Consider the following 21,066-nt stretch of genomic DNA (forward strand, 5'->3'; position numbering starts at 1 on the left):
TGGATTAACTTTCTGTCTTAGTAGGGATGTCCCGATACTGGTATCGGTATCAGGGCCAATACTAGCTATTTGCATGGTATCGGGGACTCGTTTAATGTCCCCGATACCTGCTGCTGCTCCATTGTCCCGTTCTTCCGTCCTCCGGGATGCATCATGTCGTCCTACGGAGGAGCATGTGACATACACGTCACTCCGCCTCCTCCCCTGCGCCCGGTGTAACGCTACGGAGGAAGCAGAGTGACGTATATGTCACATGCTACTCCATAGGACGACATGATGCGGACCGGAGAACGGAACAGTTGAGCGGCAGCACCCGACGGAGGGGGGCTTCTACTAATGTCTACCGGGGGGGCCCTTCTGCTGTTGTCGCGAGGGGGGGGCCCTGCTGCTGTTGTCGCGAGGGGGGGGCCCTGCTGCTGTTGTCGCGAGGGGGGGGCCCTGCTGCTGTTGTCGCGAGGGGGGGCCCTGCTGCTGTTGTCGCGAGGGGGGGACCCTGCTGCTGTTGTCGCGAGGGGGGGGGCCCTGCTGCTGTTGTCGCGAGGGGGGGGGCCCTGCTGCTGTTGTCGCGAGGGGGGGGCCCTGCTGCTGTTGTCGCGAGGGGGGGCCCTGCTGCTGTTGTCGCGAGGGGGGGGCCCTGCTGCTGTTGTCGCGAGGGGGGGGCCCTGCTGCTGTTGTCGCGAGGGGGGGGCCCTGCTGCTGTTGTCGCGAGGGGGGGGCCCTGCTGCTGTTGTCGCGAGGGTGGGCCCTGCTGCTGCTGCTGCTGCTGTCGCGAGGGGGGGCCCTGCTGCTGCTGCTGCTGTCGCGAGGGGGGGCCCTGCTGCTGTAGCAAGGGGGGCCCCACTGTCTAAATGGGGGCTGCTAATGTCTACAAGGGGGCTGCTGCTAATGTCTACAAGGGGGCTGCTGCTAATGTCTGCAAGTGGATACTACCTACTATTAAAGGCAATCTTACAGCAGAGTCACCTGCACTAACTTGAATTTATAGGTAGATAGGTCAGGTGACCCGGTTTCTGCTGCTGCTCACCATGTGTACATCGGTCTCACCGCCAATGCAAATTCCTTGTTCTGTCCAATGGAGAAGAGCGAAATCTTGGCTCATATTACAGCAGCCGCCTCCATTGTACACAACAAGAAATCACATATACGGTAAACTGCGCCAGATTCTGTCAGATTCCCTTTAACCACTTAAGGACCTAGGGCGTATGGATACGCCTTGACGTCCTGGTACTTAAGGACCCAGGGCGTATCCATACGCCCGTGGGAATTTCGGTCCCCGCCGCGCGCTGGGCGGGGACCGGACCGGGATGCCTGCTGATATCGTTCAGCAGGCATCCCGCACAAATGCCCAGGGGGGTCATTAGACCCCCCCATGTCGGCGATCGCGGCAGATCGTTGGTGAATTCACACTAACGATCTGCCGCGATTCGGGTCATACGGGTCACGTGTGACCCGCTGACCCGAAGATACAAGGTGATCGGGGGTGTACAATACACCCCCTATCACCCACTGTATCTATGGGGAGGTGGCGATTTCGTCACCCCCCCAGGAGCGCTGCTATTGGCTGGACGATCGTCCAGCCAATAGCAGCCGGCGGGGGAGGGGTTGACTGCATCTTCTTGCAGCTCTGCCCGTTAGCTGAGTTCAGTCACAGGGCAAAGCTGCTCGAAGGTGCCAGGGACCCCCCCCCCCTGTGAGGATTGGAGCCCCCTCAGGACCGACGATCCCCCATAGAGCAGGGACAGAAAAAACCCCAGGGAAAGGTAGGAAAAAATAGTGTAAAACAGTAAAATAAAAGTAAAAAAAAAAAATCCCCCCCCCCCCCCTGACCCCCTAATAGGTCCCCAAGGGTCTGCCTGAGATTTTTTAGCTTGACCCGGGCCCTATTAGGGGTTCAGGGCGCTGCATTTGGCCCCCCATTTTTTTTGGCCGCAGCTGTTTATTTTTGTTCATATAACGGTGTGTGATTTCTAATCACACACCGTTATATATATATAGTATACACCAAGCACACACACTACATACATTCCCGCCACCCCCCCACACACACCCCCTCCCACCCCTCTCCCCCACCACCGCCCCCCGCCACCGTAGAAAAAGGCGATGGCTCGCCGGGCATTTTCGGTAGCGGAGGCATACGCTTTTCTTGCCTCCGACTCCGAATCTGTCAGTGAGGACGATGAAGATCCAACATTCCTGTGTTCTTCATCGTCCTCCTCCTCATCATCTAGTACTGATGATGAGCCCCCTGCACGGCGGCGGAGACGCCGCCAGGCGAGGCCACGCACCCCCCATGAAAGTGCCCCAGTGGCTGGCACTAGTGCGAGTGGTGATGCCGCTCGTACTAGGAGTCCAACCCCCCAGGCAATTTTACCGGAGCTCCCTTCCGGTGAACCTGTCTGGAGGACCCCCAGAGGGTTATCAGCCACGGATTCCGGAGTTTGTTGGCGACTCCGTAATCCGGATTGACACGGCTGGATTCACTGAATTTGACTTTTTCAGTTATTTTTTCAGTGACAGCCTGGTCAATCACATGGTGGAGCAGACTAATCTGTACGCCAGGCAGTTCATCGCCCACCACCCTGATTCTTTTTTGGCCAGGTCCAATGAATGGTACGCCGTCAGTGCAGCAGAAATGAGGACATTTTGGGGCCTCGTGCTGCACATGGGCCTGATCAAAAAGCCAAGTGTCAGGCAGTACTGGAGCGGGGACGTCCTCTACCAGACCTCGCTGTACAGTATGGCCATGGCACGGAAGCGGTTCGAGGCCATTCGGAAATGCCTGCATTATGCAGATAATGCGGCATGTCCACCACGAAGTGATCCCACCTATGACCGGCTTTACAAAGTGAGGCCGGTCATCGATCACTTTGGGGCCAAATTTTTGGAGGCCTATGTACCGCTTAGGGAGCTCTCTGTAGATGAGTCTCTCATCAGTTTTAAGGGGAGACTCATCTTCCGCCAGTATATTCCCTCGAAGCGGGCGCGATATGGCGTGAAGCTATATAAACTTTGTGAGAGTACCTCCGGGTTCACTCTCAAGTTTAGGGTGTATGAGGGACGAGATTCCCGTATTGAACCCCCAGATTGTTCCCCCACTCTGGGTGTTAGCGGGAAAATCGTTTGGGACCTTATGTACCCATTGCTGGATAAGGGTTACCACGTATACGTGGACAACTTTTATACCAGCATCCCTCTCTTCACATCCCTTGCCGCCAGATCGACGTCCGCTTGTGGGACCGTGCGGAAGAATCAGAGAGGCCTCCCTCTAAATTTTGTTCAGACACCTATGCCCAAGGGTGAGTCCCGTGCCCTTACCCATGAAAACCTGTTGCTGGTCAAGTATAAGGATAAGAGGGATGTCCTTATGCTGACCACTATTCATGGTAATGGCAGCTCACCTGTCCCTGTGCGAGGTACCACAACACCGGTCCTCAAGCCCGATTGTATTCTGGACTACAATCGGTATATGGGGGGAGTTGATCTTTCTGATCAAATCCTGAAGCCATATAACGCCATGCGGAAAACACGTGTATAGTACAAGAAAGTTGCGGTCTACTTGGTACAGGTTGCCATGTACAACTCTTTTGTACTGTACCAGAACGCTGGCAACACAGGGATATACCTTCAGTTCCAAGAAGAAGTCCTAAAGGTCCTGATCTTTGCTGACCGGGAAAGAGCAGGCCGGAGTTCAGAAGGAACTGGAGTAATAGGTGCCAGGATCGTCCCAGGCCAACACTTTCCAGGTGAGGTCCCCCACACTGGAAAGAAGGGACGATCCCAGAAAAAATGCAGAGTGTGTAACAGGAGGGGGATACGGAAGGACACCACCTATCAATGTGACACTTGCCCTGATCATCCGGGCCTCTGCATTAAAAACTGCTTCAGGGAGTATCACACTTCCATGCAGTACCAAGTCCAGAGTACATTCCAAGTTTTAACCCCATGAAACCACTAAATTGCCCAAAAAACTCTCATAAAAAAAAAAAAACTGATAAGACCTCTGGGGGTATTTTTTTCTCTGGGTCATGGGTCACTGAGTCACTATCATCGGGGACTTTTTATGTTGCCTCAAATGCGCAGCGCTCTCTATCGCCACCTGAGCGGGGTGCGCATTTGAGGCAACAGGTTAGGTACGGCCACACACATCACATTCCCAGAATGATGATTCAGAGCATAGGGTTTGGGGTGGGCATATTTTTTAGTTTTGGCTATGCTCTGGGTCATCATTCTGTAAACATAACCTGTTTTATCCTTTTATGTCCCACTGTACCCCTTGTTAGTTATTAGTGTACCCCATATAATGCCCCTTGAGGGGGGGGGTCCCACTGTTCTGGCTCCATAGGCAGAAGCTCAAGGCCCCTGACTGCCCTCCTGTTCCTCCGTGACCAGTGTGCACCCGGAGATCTGTTTTACACCAAGATATGAGGTATGTCCTTTTTCCAAAGAAATGTATTTACAAATGTAATTTTTTTTTTTTTGCTCTTCTGGCAGTAAATGCGACATGTCACGCCCCCCCCCCCCCCCCCATTTCAGCAAAATTAGCAAATGTGACTCTTTCTCTTCTGAGCATTGTAGCGCTCCTGCAGTGCATTTGACATCCACTTATGGGGTACCTCCATACTCAGAAAAGATGGGGTTACAAATTTTGGGGGGTATTTTATGCTATTAACCCTTGCAAAAATGTGAAATTTGGGGGGAAACACACATTTTAGTGAAAAAAATATATATTTTTTTTACATATGCAAAAGTCGTGAAACCCCTGTGAGGTATTAAGGCTCACTTTATTCCTTGTTACGTTCCTCAAGGGGTCTAGTTTCCAAAATGGTATGCCATGTGTTTTTTTTTTTTGCTGTTCTCGCACCATAGGGGCTTCCTAAATGCAGCATGCCCCCCGAGCAAAATTTGCTCTCAAAAAGCCAAATATGACTCCTTCTCTTCTGAGCATTGTAGTTCGCCCAAAGTGCACTTCAGGTCAACTTATGGGGTACCTTCATACTCATAAGATATGGGGTTACAAATTTTGGGGGGTATTTTCTGCTATTAACCCTTGCAAAAATGTGAAATTTGGGGGGGAAACACACATTTTAATGAAAAAAAATAATATTTTTTTACATATGCAAAAGTCGTGAAACCCCTGTGGGGTATTAAGGCTCACTTTATTCCTTGTTACGTTCCTCAAGGGGTCTAGTTTCCAAAATGGTATGCCGTGTGTTTTTTTTTTTTTTGCTGTTCTGGCACCATAGGGGCTTCCTAAATGCAACATGCCCCCCAAGCAAAATTTGCTCTCAAAAAGCCAAATATGACTCCTTCTCTTCTGAGCATTGTAGTTCGCCCGAAGTGCACTTCAGGTCAACTTATGGGGTACCTCCATACTCATAAGAGATGGGGTTACAAATTTGGGGGGGTATTTTCTGCTATTAACCCTTGCAAAAATGGGAAATTTGGGGGGAAACACACATTTTTGTGAAAAACATATATATATTTTTTACATATGCAAAAGTCGTGAAACCCCTGTGGGGTATTAAGGCTCACTTTATTCCTTGTTACTTTCCTCAAGGGGTCTAGTTTCCAAAATGGTATGCCATATGTTTTTTTTTTTGCTGTTCTGGCACCATAGGGGCTTAAATGTGACATGCCCCACAAAAACCATTTCAGAAAAACTCACTCATCAAAATGCCACTGTCGCTCCTTCCCTTATGAGCCCTCTACTGCGCCCGCCGAACACTTGACATACACATATGAGGTATTTCCTTACTCGAGAGAAATTGGGTTACACATTTTAAGAAAATTTCTCTCTTTTTACCCCTTGTAAAAATGCAAAAACTGGGTTTACAAGAACATGCGAGTGTAAAAAATTAAGATTTTGAATTTTCTCCTTCAACTTGCGGCTATTCCTGTGAAACACCAAAAGGGTTAACAAACCTTTTGAATGTCATTTTGAATACTTTGAGGGGTGCAGTTTTTATAATGGTGTCATTTATGGGGTATTTCTAATAAGAAGGCCCCTCAAATCCACTTCTAAACAGAACTGGTCCCTGAAAAAATCAAATTTTGAAAATTTTGTGAAAAATTGGAAAATTGCTGCTGAAATTTGAAGCCCTCTGATGTCTTTCAAAAGTAAAAACTTGTCAACTTTATGATGCAAACATAAAGTAGACATATTGTATATGTGAATCAATATATAATTTATTTGAAATATATATTTTCCTTATAAGCAGAGAGCTTCAAAGTAAAAAAAAATGCTAAATTTTAAATTTTTTCATAAAATTTTGGAATTTTTCACCAAGAAATGATACAAGTATCGACAAAATTTTACTGCTAACATAAAGTAGAATATGTCACGAAAAAACTATCTCGGAATCAGAATGAAAGGTCAAAGCATCCCAGAGTTATTAATGCTTGAAGTGACAGTGGTCAGATGTTAAAAAAATGGCCGGGTCCTTAAGGTATATTTGGGCTGGGTCCTTAAGGGGTTAAAATATAAGTACTCGTACTTGGTATCGTCGAGTACTAGAATTAAAGTATCGGTACTGGTACTCGGTCTTAAAAAAAAAAATGGTATCGGGACATCCCTACCTAATAATCTAGTATCCATAACCTGTGATATTATTATTCTCCAGAAATGCATCTAGGCCCCTTTTTTAACTCTTGTTAAGCTCCCCATGACCACATCCTCTGGCAGAGAGTTCCATAGAACCCCCGACTGCTGTGTAGAAACTTCTTTCCTCTAGGCTTGGAGGATGCCCACTTGTTATAAATACAGTCCTAGGTATAAATGGGTCATGGGTGAGATCTCTGTACTGCCCCCTGATGTATATACATAGTTAAGTTGCCTCTAAGCCTTCTTTTTTTTTTTTTTTTTAACTAAATAGCTCTAATTTTGATCTGTACTGTAGTTCTCCTATTCCCCTTATGCCCGTCTATGAACCCTCTCCAGCTCCACTATATCTTTCTTGTACACTGGTGCCCAGTACTGTACACAGTATTCTATGTGTGGTCTGACTGTTGATTTGTTCAATGGAAGAATTATTTCCTTGTTGTAGGCATCTTTTCATGTACCGCTTAATTTTATTTGTCTTGGCTGCAGCTGCCCGACACTGGTCGCTACATTTAAATTTACTGTTAGCTAAGACTCCCGAGTCCTTTTTTTTCCTATTGCGGTATCGCGGTATTACCGCCTGTAGAACCCAACCCCCCCAAGCGAGCGGGGTCCCTGTGCCCACTAACTGTGTCAAATGTGCCCCCCGCGAGCGCTACCATCACCGCTAGCGGGGTCCCTGTGCCCACTAGCGGTGTCACAAGAATTCCGAGCGCGGCTCTGTTCCCCGTCCCTGTCAGCTCTTAGGGTACGGGAACAGATTTAAAAGCCTTGCGCGCAGCTAACGTAGTACTGCACATGCACAGTACTACGCAAATAGCATAGGGCTAATGCTAGGCTCCTAGCGCTGCCTACATTAGCCCTACGCTATTTGCGTAGTGCTGCACCTGCGCAGTACTGCGTTAGCTGCGCGCAAGGCTTTTAAATCTGTTCCCGTACCCTAAGAGCTGACAGGGACGGGGAACAGAGCCGCGCTCGGAATTCTTGTGACACCGCTAGTGGGCACAGGGACCCCGCTAGCGGTGATGGTAGCGCTCGCGGGGGGCACATTTGACACAGCTAGTGGGCACAGGGACCCCGCTAGCGGTGGGGATTGATCGTGCTCGCTGGGACACAGTAAACAGATTAGCCGCGCTGGGCTCTACGATTCATCCGGAGGGAGGGGCCCGACCGGTATAGTGGTATGGGCAAAAATCCATACCGTTGGAGGAAAAAAAAAACGGTATCTGGTTCATACCGGTATACCGCCCAGCACTAATAGAGACTAAATTTTGATTTACAGCAACTTTAACTTTTGAACATTATGAAACTGTAGAGAAAAATGGAAATGTTCTATTGTCGTCTTCTGCAGAATTTTGGAGGGAGAAAAAATACAATCGTTCAGTTTCAATCCCGTATCGTTGGGCTTGCAATGTTTTCTGAAAGTTGGCAATGGGTTTCTTCTTAAAGGGTATGCTATACAGGCGGACTCTCTTAACCTGAGGATTTAGTTGAGGACCAACCTATTATAAAGAGGTCGATGTACATGACCTCTAATGAGTTCTCCGCTTTGTCATCATGGTTTTTACACTATGCTAATGATTGTCTATTGCAAATATACATGGTCATAAGAAAATTATCTTACAGATATACAACTATTGTCTCAAAATACCAAATATTCAGTCGAATTGATGATGCAAGTTTGAAAATTTAAATTAAATTTTTTTTTTTACTAATGGTTGACCAATTTATTTTCTCATCCACAGACCTTTACAGCATGGTGTAATTCACATCTCCGGAAGGCTGGGACACAGATTGAAAATATAGACGAAGACTTCCGAGACGGCCTCAAACTAATGTTATTGCTCGAAGTAATTTCAGGTAATGATATTTGTGTAAAATTAAACGCGTGTGTTTATGATACGGTATTGTGATGCTTTGTCTAGTATGGACAAGCTGACTACTAGACACTATTGTCAATATATTATTGATATATTCTCAGAATATAATATACATATTACATGAGGCTTAGAGTAGACAGGCCCAATTTCTGCACTTAGAGTGCTTTTGGAAACTTAAATTTTTCTACATTTTGTTACTGCTAAAATAGAAAAAAAATTTAGTTTTTTTCTATTATTCTGCACACAATACCACATAATAACAAAGTGAAAACAGAACTTTGTGAATTTTTGCTAATTTATTGATGTAAGTATTTAGGCCCTTTAATTTGAACTTTAAAGGAGTATTCCGGACCTTAAACATCTTATCCCCCTATCCAAAGGATAGGGGATAAGATGTCTCACCGCGGGGGTCCCGCCGCTGGGGACCCCCGCAATCTTGTATTCGCCACCCACCTGTTTGAGCTGCACGTCGTGGTGCCAGCTCACATACAGCCGGGTGGCGACCACGGGGCCGGAGTATCGTGACTGTCACGCCCCCTCCAATAGACTTGCAAGGCGGGGGGTGACATCGCACAGGGACAGAGTCGTGACGTCTCGATAGTCCGGCCCCATGGTCGCACCCGGCTGTATGTGAGCTGGCACCGTGGCGTGCAGCTCAAACAGGTGGGTGGCGAATACAAGATTGCAGGGGTCCCCAACGGCGGGACCCCCGCATTGTCTCATGGCCGGAGTATCCCTTTAAGCATCTTTGGCAGCATTTACAGCCTCCAGTCATCATTGGTATGATGCACACCTGGATTTGGGATTTTCTGACTTCTCTGCAAATCCTCTCAAGCTCTATCAGTTTGGATGGAAACTTCTTTGGACAGACGTTTCCAAGTCTCTCCCAGAGATGTTCAACTGGTTTTCATTAACCACCACTCTGGTCCAGAGGACTTAGGTTTTCAATAAGAACATCTCTGTACTTTTCTTCATTCAGCTTTTCCTCAACCCTGACCTGTCTCTGTTCCAACCACTGAAAAACACCTCCACTGCATGTTACTGCCACCACTGTGCTTCACTGTAGGAATAGTTTTGGCACGTGATGACCAGTGCCTTGATTCTTTCAGACATGAAGCTAAAAAGTTTAATCTGGTTTAATCAGACTAGAGAATCTTGTTTCTCACAGTCTAAGCATCCTTTAGGTGCCTTTTTGCATTCTTCAGACAGGCTTTCGTGTATTTACCGAAAAGTCTTTTTTTTTTTTTTTTTTTTCTGGCCACCCTGCCATAAAGCCTAGATTGGTGGAGTGCTACATTGATGTTTGACCTACTGAAAGTTTCTCCCATCTGCACACAGGATCTTTGGAGCTCTTCCAGAGGGACCATTGGGTTCTTGGTCACCACTCTTAGCAATTACCTAGTTTGTTGGGGTGGCCAGCTCAAGAAAAAGTCCTGGGAATTGCATAATTCTTCCATTTAAATGGGCACTCTCATTAAAAAAAAAATTTGCTTTTGCACTCCTTATGGTAAATAAAAAATATTTCTAATCTACTTTGTTTAAAAAAATATATAGATGTTTTTTATTTATGTTTAAAAAAGCAGCTACTAGGTGTCTCCCTACTTGTCCAGAGCACATATCCACCCATCTTTTGCACAGACTTTGGACTCCTGCTGGCCTGGTAGAAGTCCAAACTCTGGAAATGCTGAGGGGGTGTGTGCAGCCTTATCCAATAAAAGCTCACCTCACACACTGAACTGCTCTGGGCTGTGTATAGCAAAGTTAGGGAGGAAGTTCTCCCCTGTATGGCTTCAGATGATGTGATGCCTGCTGGGTAACGCCCCTTCCCAGTCTGTAAATCTGACCGAGACTGAGCAGAAAATACAGAGTAATATCAAGGTAGAAAAATAAAAAATAAAAATAAAGGCAGGGGTTGTTTTTCATGATGGGGGCAGTGAACTGGGAGGATTATAAAATGTAACAAGATCATGAGAGGTACTCTTTAAAAATTATAGAGGTGTGCTCTCGTAAACTTTCAGTGCAGCAGATTTTATTTTGTACCCTTCTCTACAAATGTGCCTCCACACGATCCTATCTGAGCTCTAAGGCAGTTTTTCTACCTCCTAGCTTGATGTTTGCTCTTAGGCTGCTTTCACACTATAAAGTTCTTCCGTTTTAAAGAGCTGTTATATTTTTCCGTTATGAAAATCTTTAAAAACGGACGTTTAACCGCCGTTACAAAATCCCATACGGCCGTGATCACATAGACTTGAATGGGATTTTTACATTATCCGTCTTAACCTGTCATAGCCCGTTATTAATAACAGACGTTATTTTGTGACAGGAGAAAAATAGTGTATTGTTTTTCCACAAATAATGTCCATTATTAACGGGCTATGATGGGTTAAACGGATAATGTAAAAATCCTATAGACTTTATGGGATTTTGTAAATGCCGTTTTTAAGGGTTTTCATAACAGAACATTAGAACGGCTCTTTAAAACGGAAGAACTTTATAGTGTGAAAGCAGGCTTATATGTATTGTCAGCTATGAGATCTTATGTAGACATTGTGAATAGGGATTGACCGGTTATCGGTTTGGCCGATAATCACGATTTAAGGCATTATCGTCAATTAACTTGCCGATAATCCAATAATGCCCCGCACCGTGACTGCCGGAATATCGGTATAAGTTATCGGCTATCGGCCCTAACCTCCACAGATTATCGGTATCGGCCCTAAAAAAAAAAAACAATATCGGTCGATCCCGAATTGTGAATAAACCCTTAATGTTGCAGCAAATTTGAAATTTATTTTTAACTTTTTTTGTTTCTCAACAGCACCAAGTGGGGTCTTGGCATCTTTAATATTACCATAAAATGTATTGTGGAACCAATGTAATTGGCAAGAAGGATGGCTGCAGCTAATTGCTGGCTGTTGCTGGCTAATAAGATAAGACGATAGTCTAGTGTCATTGTGATTTCAGTAGGGGCCCAGGGATAGAGTGGCAAGATGACTTGGAATCTTGTTATCTTATCACTTTCACAGCCATGGAGACACAGTGAGTGTCTCTTGCTCAGGGTCCCACAGGGAATTGTCCTGCTCCCCTGTGGCCATTCCAAATCTGCTGAATGCTTACAATGAAAATCACTCCAGACCAAGACAAACCCTATTATATTTTAAAGGAATCCATCATGCAACTGATCCCTCAATATGGCATAGTTTGCAGCCACAAGAGTAACCAGTGCCTTGGAAGATTAAATCCTATTGGTTTGAGTGCTGGAGCTTAGTTGTACCACTGAAGAGAAATTATGAAGCCTTATGGAGTATTGGTTTACACTGCACATACTAAATATTTTAGTTTTTACCTCAACACAGGGGAACGTTTACCTAAACCTGAACGAGGCAAAATGCGAGTGCACAAGATCTCCAATGTCAACAAAGCTCTGGACTTTATTGCCAGTAAAGGGGTGAAACTGGTGTCCATAGGTGCAGAAGGTAAGGGATTTATTATTGTTCCTCTTCCTACATTCTGTTATTATACTGGCTGAATTGGTTATATGTACTGATGGCAGCTCCTACTCTACAGATACTTTTAGGTGCACTACTTACCTCATTACAAAAGTAGTAGGTGTAGTACAGAAAATATAAATGACTAAAAGTCAAAGGAAAAAAATACCTAAGCCATTTAGGGCACATGGAGGGCATAGAGTGGGGTTCCCCATTTAAATCCCCCACATTCAGTAGCAAAGAGCAGCTGTCACTTTTGTGAACCCATTAATTTGTATATAGGAACAAGCCAACCGGCACTACTGAGCTGGAAAAAATTGTTGATAAATGAGCACAGTCCAGGGTCCCGTATTCGGGTTAGGGCCAATAATACAAGCAGGTGTGTGGAGGTGCTAATAGTCCAGAAATACAGTGTAATATACCAGTGAAAAGAATGAAAGTTGCACTCACCACAGACACTGTAGGGTGTTTTTCAGTTTAAGATTTATTTCATGTTGCAGACAAGGTTACAAATCACGCAGTGGAGGGAAGGGGGAGAACAGACATCAGCTCCGAGGAGCTGACAAGAAACAGCTACAAATCGTTTCGCAGATAAAACTGCTTGTTCATGCTACTTTTGTGAACCCATTAATGTATTTAACTTGTACAGTATTACATGCAAAGTCATTTGAATGAATGGCCAAACAACACTTCCCCTGCAGCAGCCAGCCACCGTGTGCTTCAACAATAACCGTTAAAGATGTACTCTGATGGGAAACATTTTTTTTAATCAACTGGTGCCAGGAAGTTAAACAGATTTGTGAATGACTTCTATTAAAAAATATTTACCCTTCCAGTACTTTTTAGCAGCTGTATGCTACAGAGGAAATTCTTTTTAATTTTTTTATTTCTTTTTTGCCTTGTCCGCAGTGCTCTCTGCTGATGCACTGGGTTTCCTATGGGGATTTTCTCCTGCTCTGGACAGTTCCTGATACGGGCTTCAGGTGTCAGCAGAGAGCACTGTAGACAAGACAAAAAAGAAATTCAAAAAGAAAAGAATTTTCTCTGTAGCATACAGCTGCTAAAAAGTACTGGAAGGGTAAAGATTTTGTAATAGAAGTAATTTACAAATCTGGCACCAACTTTCTGGCACCAGATGATGTAAAAAAATTTTTTTCTACCGGAGTACCCCTTAAATAACCTGAGGTTTTCTGGGACTCTTATAATATCTGATATGACACCTGCCAATCAGCTGTTTGCCAGAGCCTTAACGCCTGTATATTCGGAGTGCTGGGAGCAGACAGCTCTGTACATTATGTAATGGGTTACAGTGGGTTTGCTCTTATTCGCTGTTGGCTCTGTTTTCTGTATATGCAGGCATCATTGCTCTGGCAAACATTTGATCAGCAGAGGTGCCAGGTATTGTAGTCCCTCTGATCAGATATGCATGGACTATCCTGAGGGAAAACCCCTTTAATTTCAGGGCCGGATTGACTTTAGAAAGGGAGTCAAGCAAAGTGCTGTGAGAAGGACAGGTCCTTTCCAGGGATGATGAGATTCACCTTCCTGAATTTTCTTTTTTAATGTGCATGTTTCCAGAACCTAAAGCAATCTCAAATTAAATCAGTCACATCACACATTCAGCTGATTATTGTTCACTTTATTGAGGCTGGATTCACACCACGTTTTTACAATACAGTTCCCATGTACGTTTTCAATTTGAAACCCGAACAAAGAGGATGTGCAGCTCACAATTAATTAGCCGAGGTAAGGAGGTTGTGCACCTACACCTGGTGTTGGGATATGAGAAATATGTTTAAACAGTAACCAACCCCTCAAGACAAGTACCAGTTGCCTGATACATAGATGAACAATATAAATAGTAAATACCTTGATCGTGCTTCAATTACAAGATACAAATTTTGAAAAAATAATTAATTTATTTTAAAATACAAACTATCAGATAGTATATTTTACCTCATAACACAGGGCCCTTGTGCAGAGGATAATCAGATATAATAGTTAAAACATAAAACCAAATTGAGAATAAACACCGATTACTAAAAATGAAGAAATAATATGAAATTGTATGCCACTTCCGGTAATCCAGCAACTGATAGTCCAGAAATGATATGGGATTCCGGTGACTGAATGCAAATAGATGAAATATAATTACCAGCCTAATACGAGTTCCAACATAGCGTCACCTAAGGCTAGATGGTGAGGTCCGCAAGTCCTGAATGGTAAAAGACGCTGGCATGAGTCACTGCGGCGCTCTGCCTGCCACAGACCGGATTGAACAGAAGCAGCTTCCAAGATGGTTCGCTGTAGATGGTATCTAGCAATGGATTAATGCAGACCTCGTGGTATCCTGCTGGCGTGTGACATCACAGGCGCTTGGCAATGCTGCCTGGAAGTTGGACTCAGATGGTGTTGCTGGTTTAGCACAAAATGATGTTCAGGATCTTCAGGTAAGTGCGCGGTTAGGTATCGGTGATATAAGAAATAACTTGAGTACACCTAGACGCGATTCAGGGCTCTTATATGCACCGATACCTAACCGCGCACTTACCTGAAGGTCCTGAACATCATTTTGTGCTAAACCAGCAACACCATCTGAGTCCAACTTCCAGGCAGCATTGCCAAGCGCCTGTGATGTCACACGCTAGCAGGATACCACGAGGTCTGCATTAATCCATCGCTAGATACCATCTACAGCGAACCATCTTGGAAGCGGCTTCTATTCAATCCGGTCTGTGGCAGGCAGAGCGCCGCGGTGACTCATGCCAGCGTCTTTTACCATCCAGGACTTGCACCATCTATCCTTAGGTGACGCTATGTTGGAACTCGTATTAGGCTGGTAATTATATTTCATCTATTTGCATTCAGTCACCGGAATCTCATATCATTTACAGGACTTTAGATCATTTCTGGACTATCAGTTGCCGGATTACCGGAAGTGGCATACAATTTCATATTATTTCTTCATTTTTAGCTATCGGTGTTTATTCTAAATTTAGTTTTATGTTTTAACTATATCTGATTATTCTCTGCACAAGGGCCCTGTGCTATGAGGTAAAATATACCATCTGATTGTATTTTAAAATAAATTATTTTTTCAAAATTTGTATCTTTTAATTGAAGCACGATCAAGGTATATACTATTTATATTGTTCATCTATGTATCATGCAACTGGTACTTGTCTTGAGGGGTTGGTTACTGTTTAAACTTATTGAAAACCGTATGCATTGACTCTCCATTGAAAACCATATGCCAAAAGATGCATCCGGTTGTGTCCGTTTTGCATCCTGTACGGTTTTCTGTTTTTTTCCCGTACCCAAAACCATAGCCTACCACAGTTTTTGGTCCGGGTGAAAAACCTTATTGAAACATAAACGTTTTTATTTTTTAACATGGGAGTCAATGAGAACCGTACATAACCACATAACCATATGTGCGTACGGTTCCATACGGTTTTCACCATATGGTTTTTTACTTTGCACAGTTTTTTTTTCTTGGAATTTCAATCAAACAAGTGAAACGTTATTCATAATGGAGGGAAAAGTTAAAAAGTATACGTTTTTTTTCTTAAAAAACAGATGCAACCGGACATTATTTTTCGAACCGTATACGCATTAAAATTTGTACACACGTTTTGATACAGTTTAGTCAGGTTTTGAGGAATCCGTTTTTTTTATCAAAAACCTGATACAGGAACTGTATTGCATAAACGTGGTGTGAACCCAGCCTAACAGCATAATACTGTTGACAGTTTTGTGGGGGGCAGGGGTTCTTATTTTTTGTTTTTACTATAGTAATCTTATTGGGTAAGGAATTCCTTATGTTCTTAACAATCTGATTTTGTTCTGGTAACATAACAAGTACAATGTCCATTGGAAGTACAAAGTTTATTCCTTATCAGGGATGTATCTCATCATTTTATAACTATTTATTTTCCTGGTTCAATGTATTTTAAGTATAAGGCCCCTTTCACACTACCGTTAAAACCGTAAAAACCTCAGTCATGAACTCCTGTCAGTAAGTCCATAAAACGGCGTCAAAAAATCCCATTCATGTCAATGGGATTTTTTGACAATCCTTTAGCATCAGTTATGTCCTGTTGTGAATAACTTCCGTTATTTTTGACGGGGCAAATAACTGTGCATGCGCTAATTTTTGTCCTGTCAAAAAGAACGGTGGAATAACGGATGTTAAAATTTTAACATTGAAGTCTATGGGTGACAGATGTTCACGTTATGATCAGTTATGGCTACTGAGCATGCTCAGTACAGAATCACAACCAGGAAGTCACATGGAAATAAAATAACGGACTGTAATGGGTGATAATAGATGGTACATGTCCATTATTTTGACAGAATGTCATCAGTTATCATCCGTTGTATTCAGTTATTTCATCCATTTTTTTCACGACTGTTATTGCTGAATAACTGGTGTCAGGATGCAGGGACATACCGGTAGTGTGAAAGGGGCCTAATTTGTATTCAGAATTAATTACTTGTCTCAGTCCTACTCACTGTACCGAGAGATTTTTTAACTTTTTTCCCCTTAGGGTATGTTCACACTGAGGAATTGGAGAGGAATTTCCACAAGTAATTCTGCTCGCTTTTTCCTCTCCAAATCATTCAGCAGTGAAAATCCCCATAGAGCTGTGCAGAATTTCTGCCCCTCAGTTCACACTAAGGAATTTCCTCAAGCAGAATTCTGACGAGGAAGTCTGTTCCGCTTGAAGAAAGAACATGTTCTTTCTTTCAGGCGTAATCGGCGTCGTTCTCCCATAGAGATCAATGTTATTTTTTTTTTTCAGTCAGAAGCATTTCCACGCGGAATTTCCACATGAAAAAAATAAATAATTTTTATGAATAGAAATACTTGATACTCCTCCTCCGCATGAAACCTGCATTTCCGCGCGGAATTCCGTGCCGATTTCCGCGCCAATTCCGCGCAAAATCTCTGAGTTCTTGTGGAAAAGTAACAATATTTTGAGGCAGAAAATTTCTGCTTGATTTCCGCCCCAATTCCTCTGTGTGAACATACCCTTAGAACACCTTTGTATGGATACATATAAAATAGAACTAGAAACCAAAATCTGACCAGGCGCATAAGATGACCCTTTTGATATGTGGGTTTCTCTAAACTCCAAAATTAGCATGCACGCTGGGATTTGTTGAGCATGAAATTTTTTTTTTTAAATGCAGGGATTGGAATAAGCTGTTGACTACGAATCACTGCATCCAAAATAGTAGATAAAAATGTAATTTAAAAAAACTGAAACGGCCTACTGAATTCACGTTATTAGTACTCAAGATTCTAGCTTTCAAATGCTGTATTGTTGTTATATTGATCAACTATGGTGCACCATGCACATGTGTAGGAACTACATATCCCATAATGCCTTTTAAAGCATAACCCATAGAAATAACTGATAAAAGCAAATGAACATACAATTTATTATTAAGCAAATTAATGCACTATATATGTTTAACCCTTAAGGACCGAGCGTTTTTCCATTTTAAAAATCATAACTCTTTAAATTTTGCACCTAAAAATCCATATGATTGCTTATTTTTTGCACCACCAATTCTACTGTGTAATGACCTCAGTCATTTTACCCAAAAATCGACGGCGAAAAAAAAAAAATCATTGCGTGACAAAATTGAAGAAACAACGTCATTTTGTAAATTTTTGGGGCTTCCGTTTCTACGCAGTACATTTTTCAGTAAAAAGGACACCTTATCTTTATTCTGTAGGTCCATATAATTAAAATGATACCCTACTTATATAGGTTTGATTTTGTCTTCTTTAAAAAATCATAACTACATGCACAAAAACTAATATTTTAATAATTTTTTTTGTTTTTCAACGTATGGGGCAGTGTAAGGGCAATTTTTTTGCACCGTGATCTGAAGTTTTTAGCAGTACCATTTTTGTTTTCATAGGAATTTTTGATCGCTTTTTATTCATTTTTTCATTATGTAAAAAGTGACCAAAAATAAGCTATTTTGGACTTTGGATTATTTTTGCGTGTACGCCATTGACCATGTGGATTAATTAACTATATATTTTTATAGTTCGGACATTTACGTACGCGGTTACCACATATGTTTATTTTTATTTACACTTATTTATTTTTTTATTTTTTTTAAGGGGGGTGATTCATACTTTTATTAGGGGAGGGGTTACATTATCTTTATTTCCTTTTTTTTCCACTTTCTTTTTCTGCAATGTTATAGTCCCCCATAGGGGAATATAACATGCAGTACATTGATTCAATACTCTGATCAATGCCATTGAATTGCATTGCATTGATCAGTGTTATCGGCGGTCGATTGCTCAACCCTGAATTTCAGGCTTGCAGCAATCAATTGGCAATTGGACCCGCAGGAAGCAGGTAAGGCGCACTCCTCATGTATTCTAGCTGATCGAGATATCGCGATTTTACTGCGATGGTCCCGATCAGCCAGACTGAGCTACCGAGAAGCTTTCACTTTCACTTTAGACACGGCAATCAACTTTGATCGCCGCGTCTAAGTACGTAATGCCGCACATCAGCCAGATCGTCCATGTCCAGCATTAGCCGTGGGTCCTGGTTGCTTATAGCGTGTCATACCTCGGGAGCCGCAGATGGACGTTAATGAATGTCCATTTGTGGCAAGGGGTTAACATCCTCTGCACAGTATAACAGAGCGGTTAGTGTACTACAGGTCAGGTATTATGGACATTTTTAGGAATGCATATCAATAACTGGTTAATGAAGAATGCATTCATGGGCTTTCAAGCCTTCTTGCTTTTTTTTTCTAGTCTCAGTTTAGAGGCCATGCTGCCTTAAGCTAAAATTGGAGACAGACTCTTCTGCAATACAAAAACCTGTGGTGATTACATTATATATCCCTATCAAGAGGATTCAAGTGAAAGTCAGACAAATCAGAGCTGGCTTGGTCATGCTGTGACAGAAGAGAATCTGCTTGACTGTAGTTACTTCCATCTATTGCTATTCCCCTTCTTGGCGTAACTGGAGAACTCCATCCTGTCTACTCCCAGTAAGGGAAAGGCAGAGTGTCAGAGTGAAGTTCAGTAACTGCTTTGTGCGGGGTCAATTACTTTTCACTGTATAGTAGGTGTGTACTTGCCATATATCAGTATATAAGGAAGATAATCTTTTATGACCTGATGGAATTTTTTTTATAATATAGTTATTGGTAAGCACAGCGAAGTCTTGAACACAGAACATGTGAAATAATGTAATGATTTTCTGCCCCTTGTCCTACTGGAATTCCAATAACTTATACACGGGGCTGTTCGAAGAAGTCTTGGGAAAATTTTTCTAAACTTTGACAAGTTATCTATAATTACAATTGACATGATTGCAGCAATAGCAGTGACCCCTGCCCTTCCCCCAATTTTTTTCTTGTTGGGACTACCCCATAAGCTGACTATAAATGTGAAAAAGCTGTTGGCTGACAACTGTCCGCCCAGTCTTCCCTATAAACAAGGACTTTCAGCTAGATGGATGTGTTGTGTCAATAAGGGATGAGTTATTTTATTTATTTAATTTTATTTATTTATCTAGCGCCTACAGATTCCGCAGCGCTTACAATTATGGGGTACAAACAAAGACAAGTATCAGACATAATATTACACAATAACTATTCAAACAAGAGGTGTGGGGATATGTTGAGGATATGTTGGGGATATGTTGAGGCCAATTAAAGAATGTTATAGGCCTGTCTGAAGAGATGTGTTTTTAGGCCACGTTTGAAACTATGGATGTTGTTGTTGAGTCTGAGGGATTTAGGGATAGCATTCCAGAGAACCGGTGCAGCACGAGTGAAGTCTTGGAGATGGGAGTGAGAAGTTTGGATTATAGAAGATGTTAGTGTGAGATCATTAGCAGATCGGAGAGAACGTGTAGGATGGTAGACGGAGATGAGAGAGGAGATGTAGGGAGGTGCAGCATTGTGGAGAGCTTTGTGTGTGAGACTGAGGATTTTGTACTGTATTCTTGACTGAATTGGTAACCAGTGTAGTGACTGGCACAGGGAGGAGTCGTCGGTGTAGCGGCTGGAGAGGAGATGAGTCTGGCTGCGGCATTAAGGATGGACTGGAGAGGAGAGAGTTTGGAGAAAGGAAGGCCTATTAGTAAAGAGGATCAACAATAAAGATGCAGATATGAGTAGGCACTGCTGGAATAGCTAAAGATGGTGTGGTACAGTTCATAACAGTAGTGGCGGCAGGACAGCGAAACACTGTATATAAGGTGGTGTTCATTTGTGGAAGAGTCCAGGCATAATGTGACAAATCCATACGAAGGGGGAAAAAAAGGCACTCCCCCATACAGTAAACTTCTCGCTTTTAATGATCAAAAGTCCATACAGACATAAGGCTGCAGCGTGCAGCTAAAGCAGGTGGAAGACGCCAGTGCGCACTGATTGGTGACAGCTGTTTCTTTTCTTCCGGAACTTCAACAGACCGAAGGAGTTCCGGAAGGAAAGAAACAGCTCAGAAACAGTCACCAATCAGTGCGCACTGGCGTCTTCCACCTGCTTTAGCTGCACACTGCAGCCTTATGTCTGTATGGACTTTTGATGATTAAAAGCGAGAAGTTCACTGTATCGGTGAGTGCCTTTGTTTTTTCTCTTCGTATGGATTTGCCTATTAGTAAAGAGTTACAGTAGTCGAGGCGGGAGTGAATCAAAGCAATATTGAGAGTTTTAGCAGTTTCAGTAGTGAGAAACGGGCGGATTCTGGAAATGTTTTTGAGATGCAGGTGACAAGAACGTGAAAGAGACTGAATATGGGGAGTGAAAGACAGATCAGAGTCAAGTATAACTCTAAGACAGCGAGCCTGCTGCCCGGGAGTTATGGTAGTACCACATACCGAGATGGAAATGTCAGGGTTAGGTACAGTATCAGTTGATGGAGAAAAATCAAGAATTTCTGTTTTAGAAAGATTTAGTCTCAGATGATGTCTGAGACGGCAGAGAGACAGTCACTGTCATGCAGCTCTGGTGACACTTTTTACTGAAATCTAACTTCAAGACATTAAATCCATAAAACTTGGGATTCTTCTGGCAGGTCATATAAAAACATTACATTGATGTA

General features: G+C 43.2%; 1 protein-coding gene across 8 annotated transcripts in view; it reads left to right on the forward strand.

Annotated features, from left to right (window-relative positions):
* The window catches only part of ACTN1 (actinin alpha 1), a 152,343-nt gene that overhangs the window by 67,811 nt on the left and 63,466 nt on the right, over positions 1–21,066 (forward strand). For all 8 annotated transcript variants that reach the window (XM_056547043.1, XM_056547038.1, XM_056547041.1 and 5 more), the window contains exons 2-3: positions 8,344–8,458; positions 11,835–11,954. In XM_056547043.1, the coding sequence (XP_056403018.1) occupies positions 8,344–8,458; positions 11,835–11,954 (235 nt within the window). The remainder of the gene's footprint in view (positions 1–8,343; positions 8,459–11,834; positions 11,955–21,066) is intronic.

The sequence above is a fragment of the Hyla sarda genome, chromosome 11 (assembly GCF_029499605.1).
Source record: "Hyla sarda isolate aHylSar1 chromosome 11, aHylSar1.hap1, whole genome shotgun sequence".
Lineage (NCBI taxonomy): Eukaryota > Metazoa > Chordata > Amphibia > Anura > Hylidae > Hyla > Hyla sarda.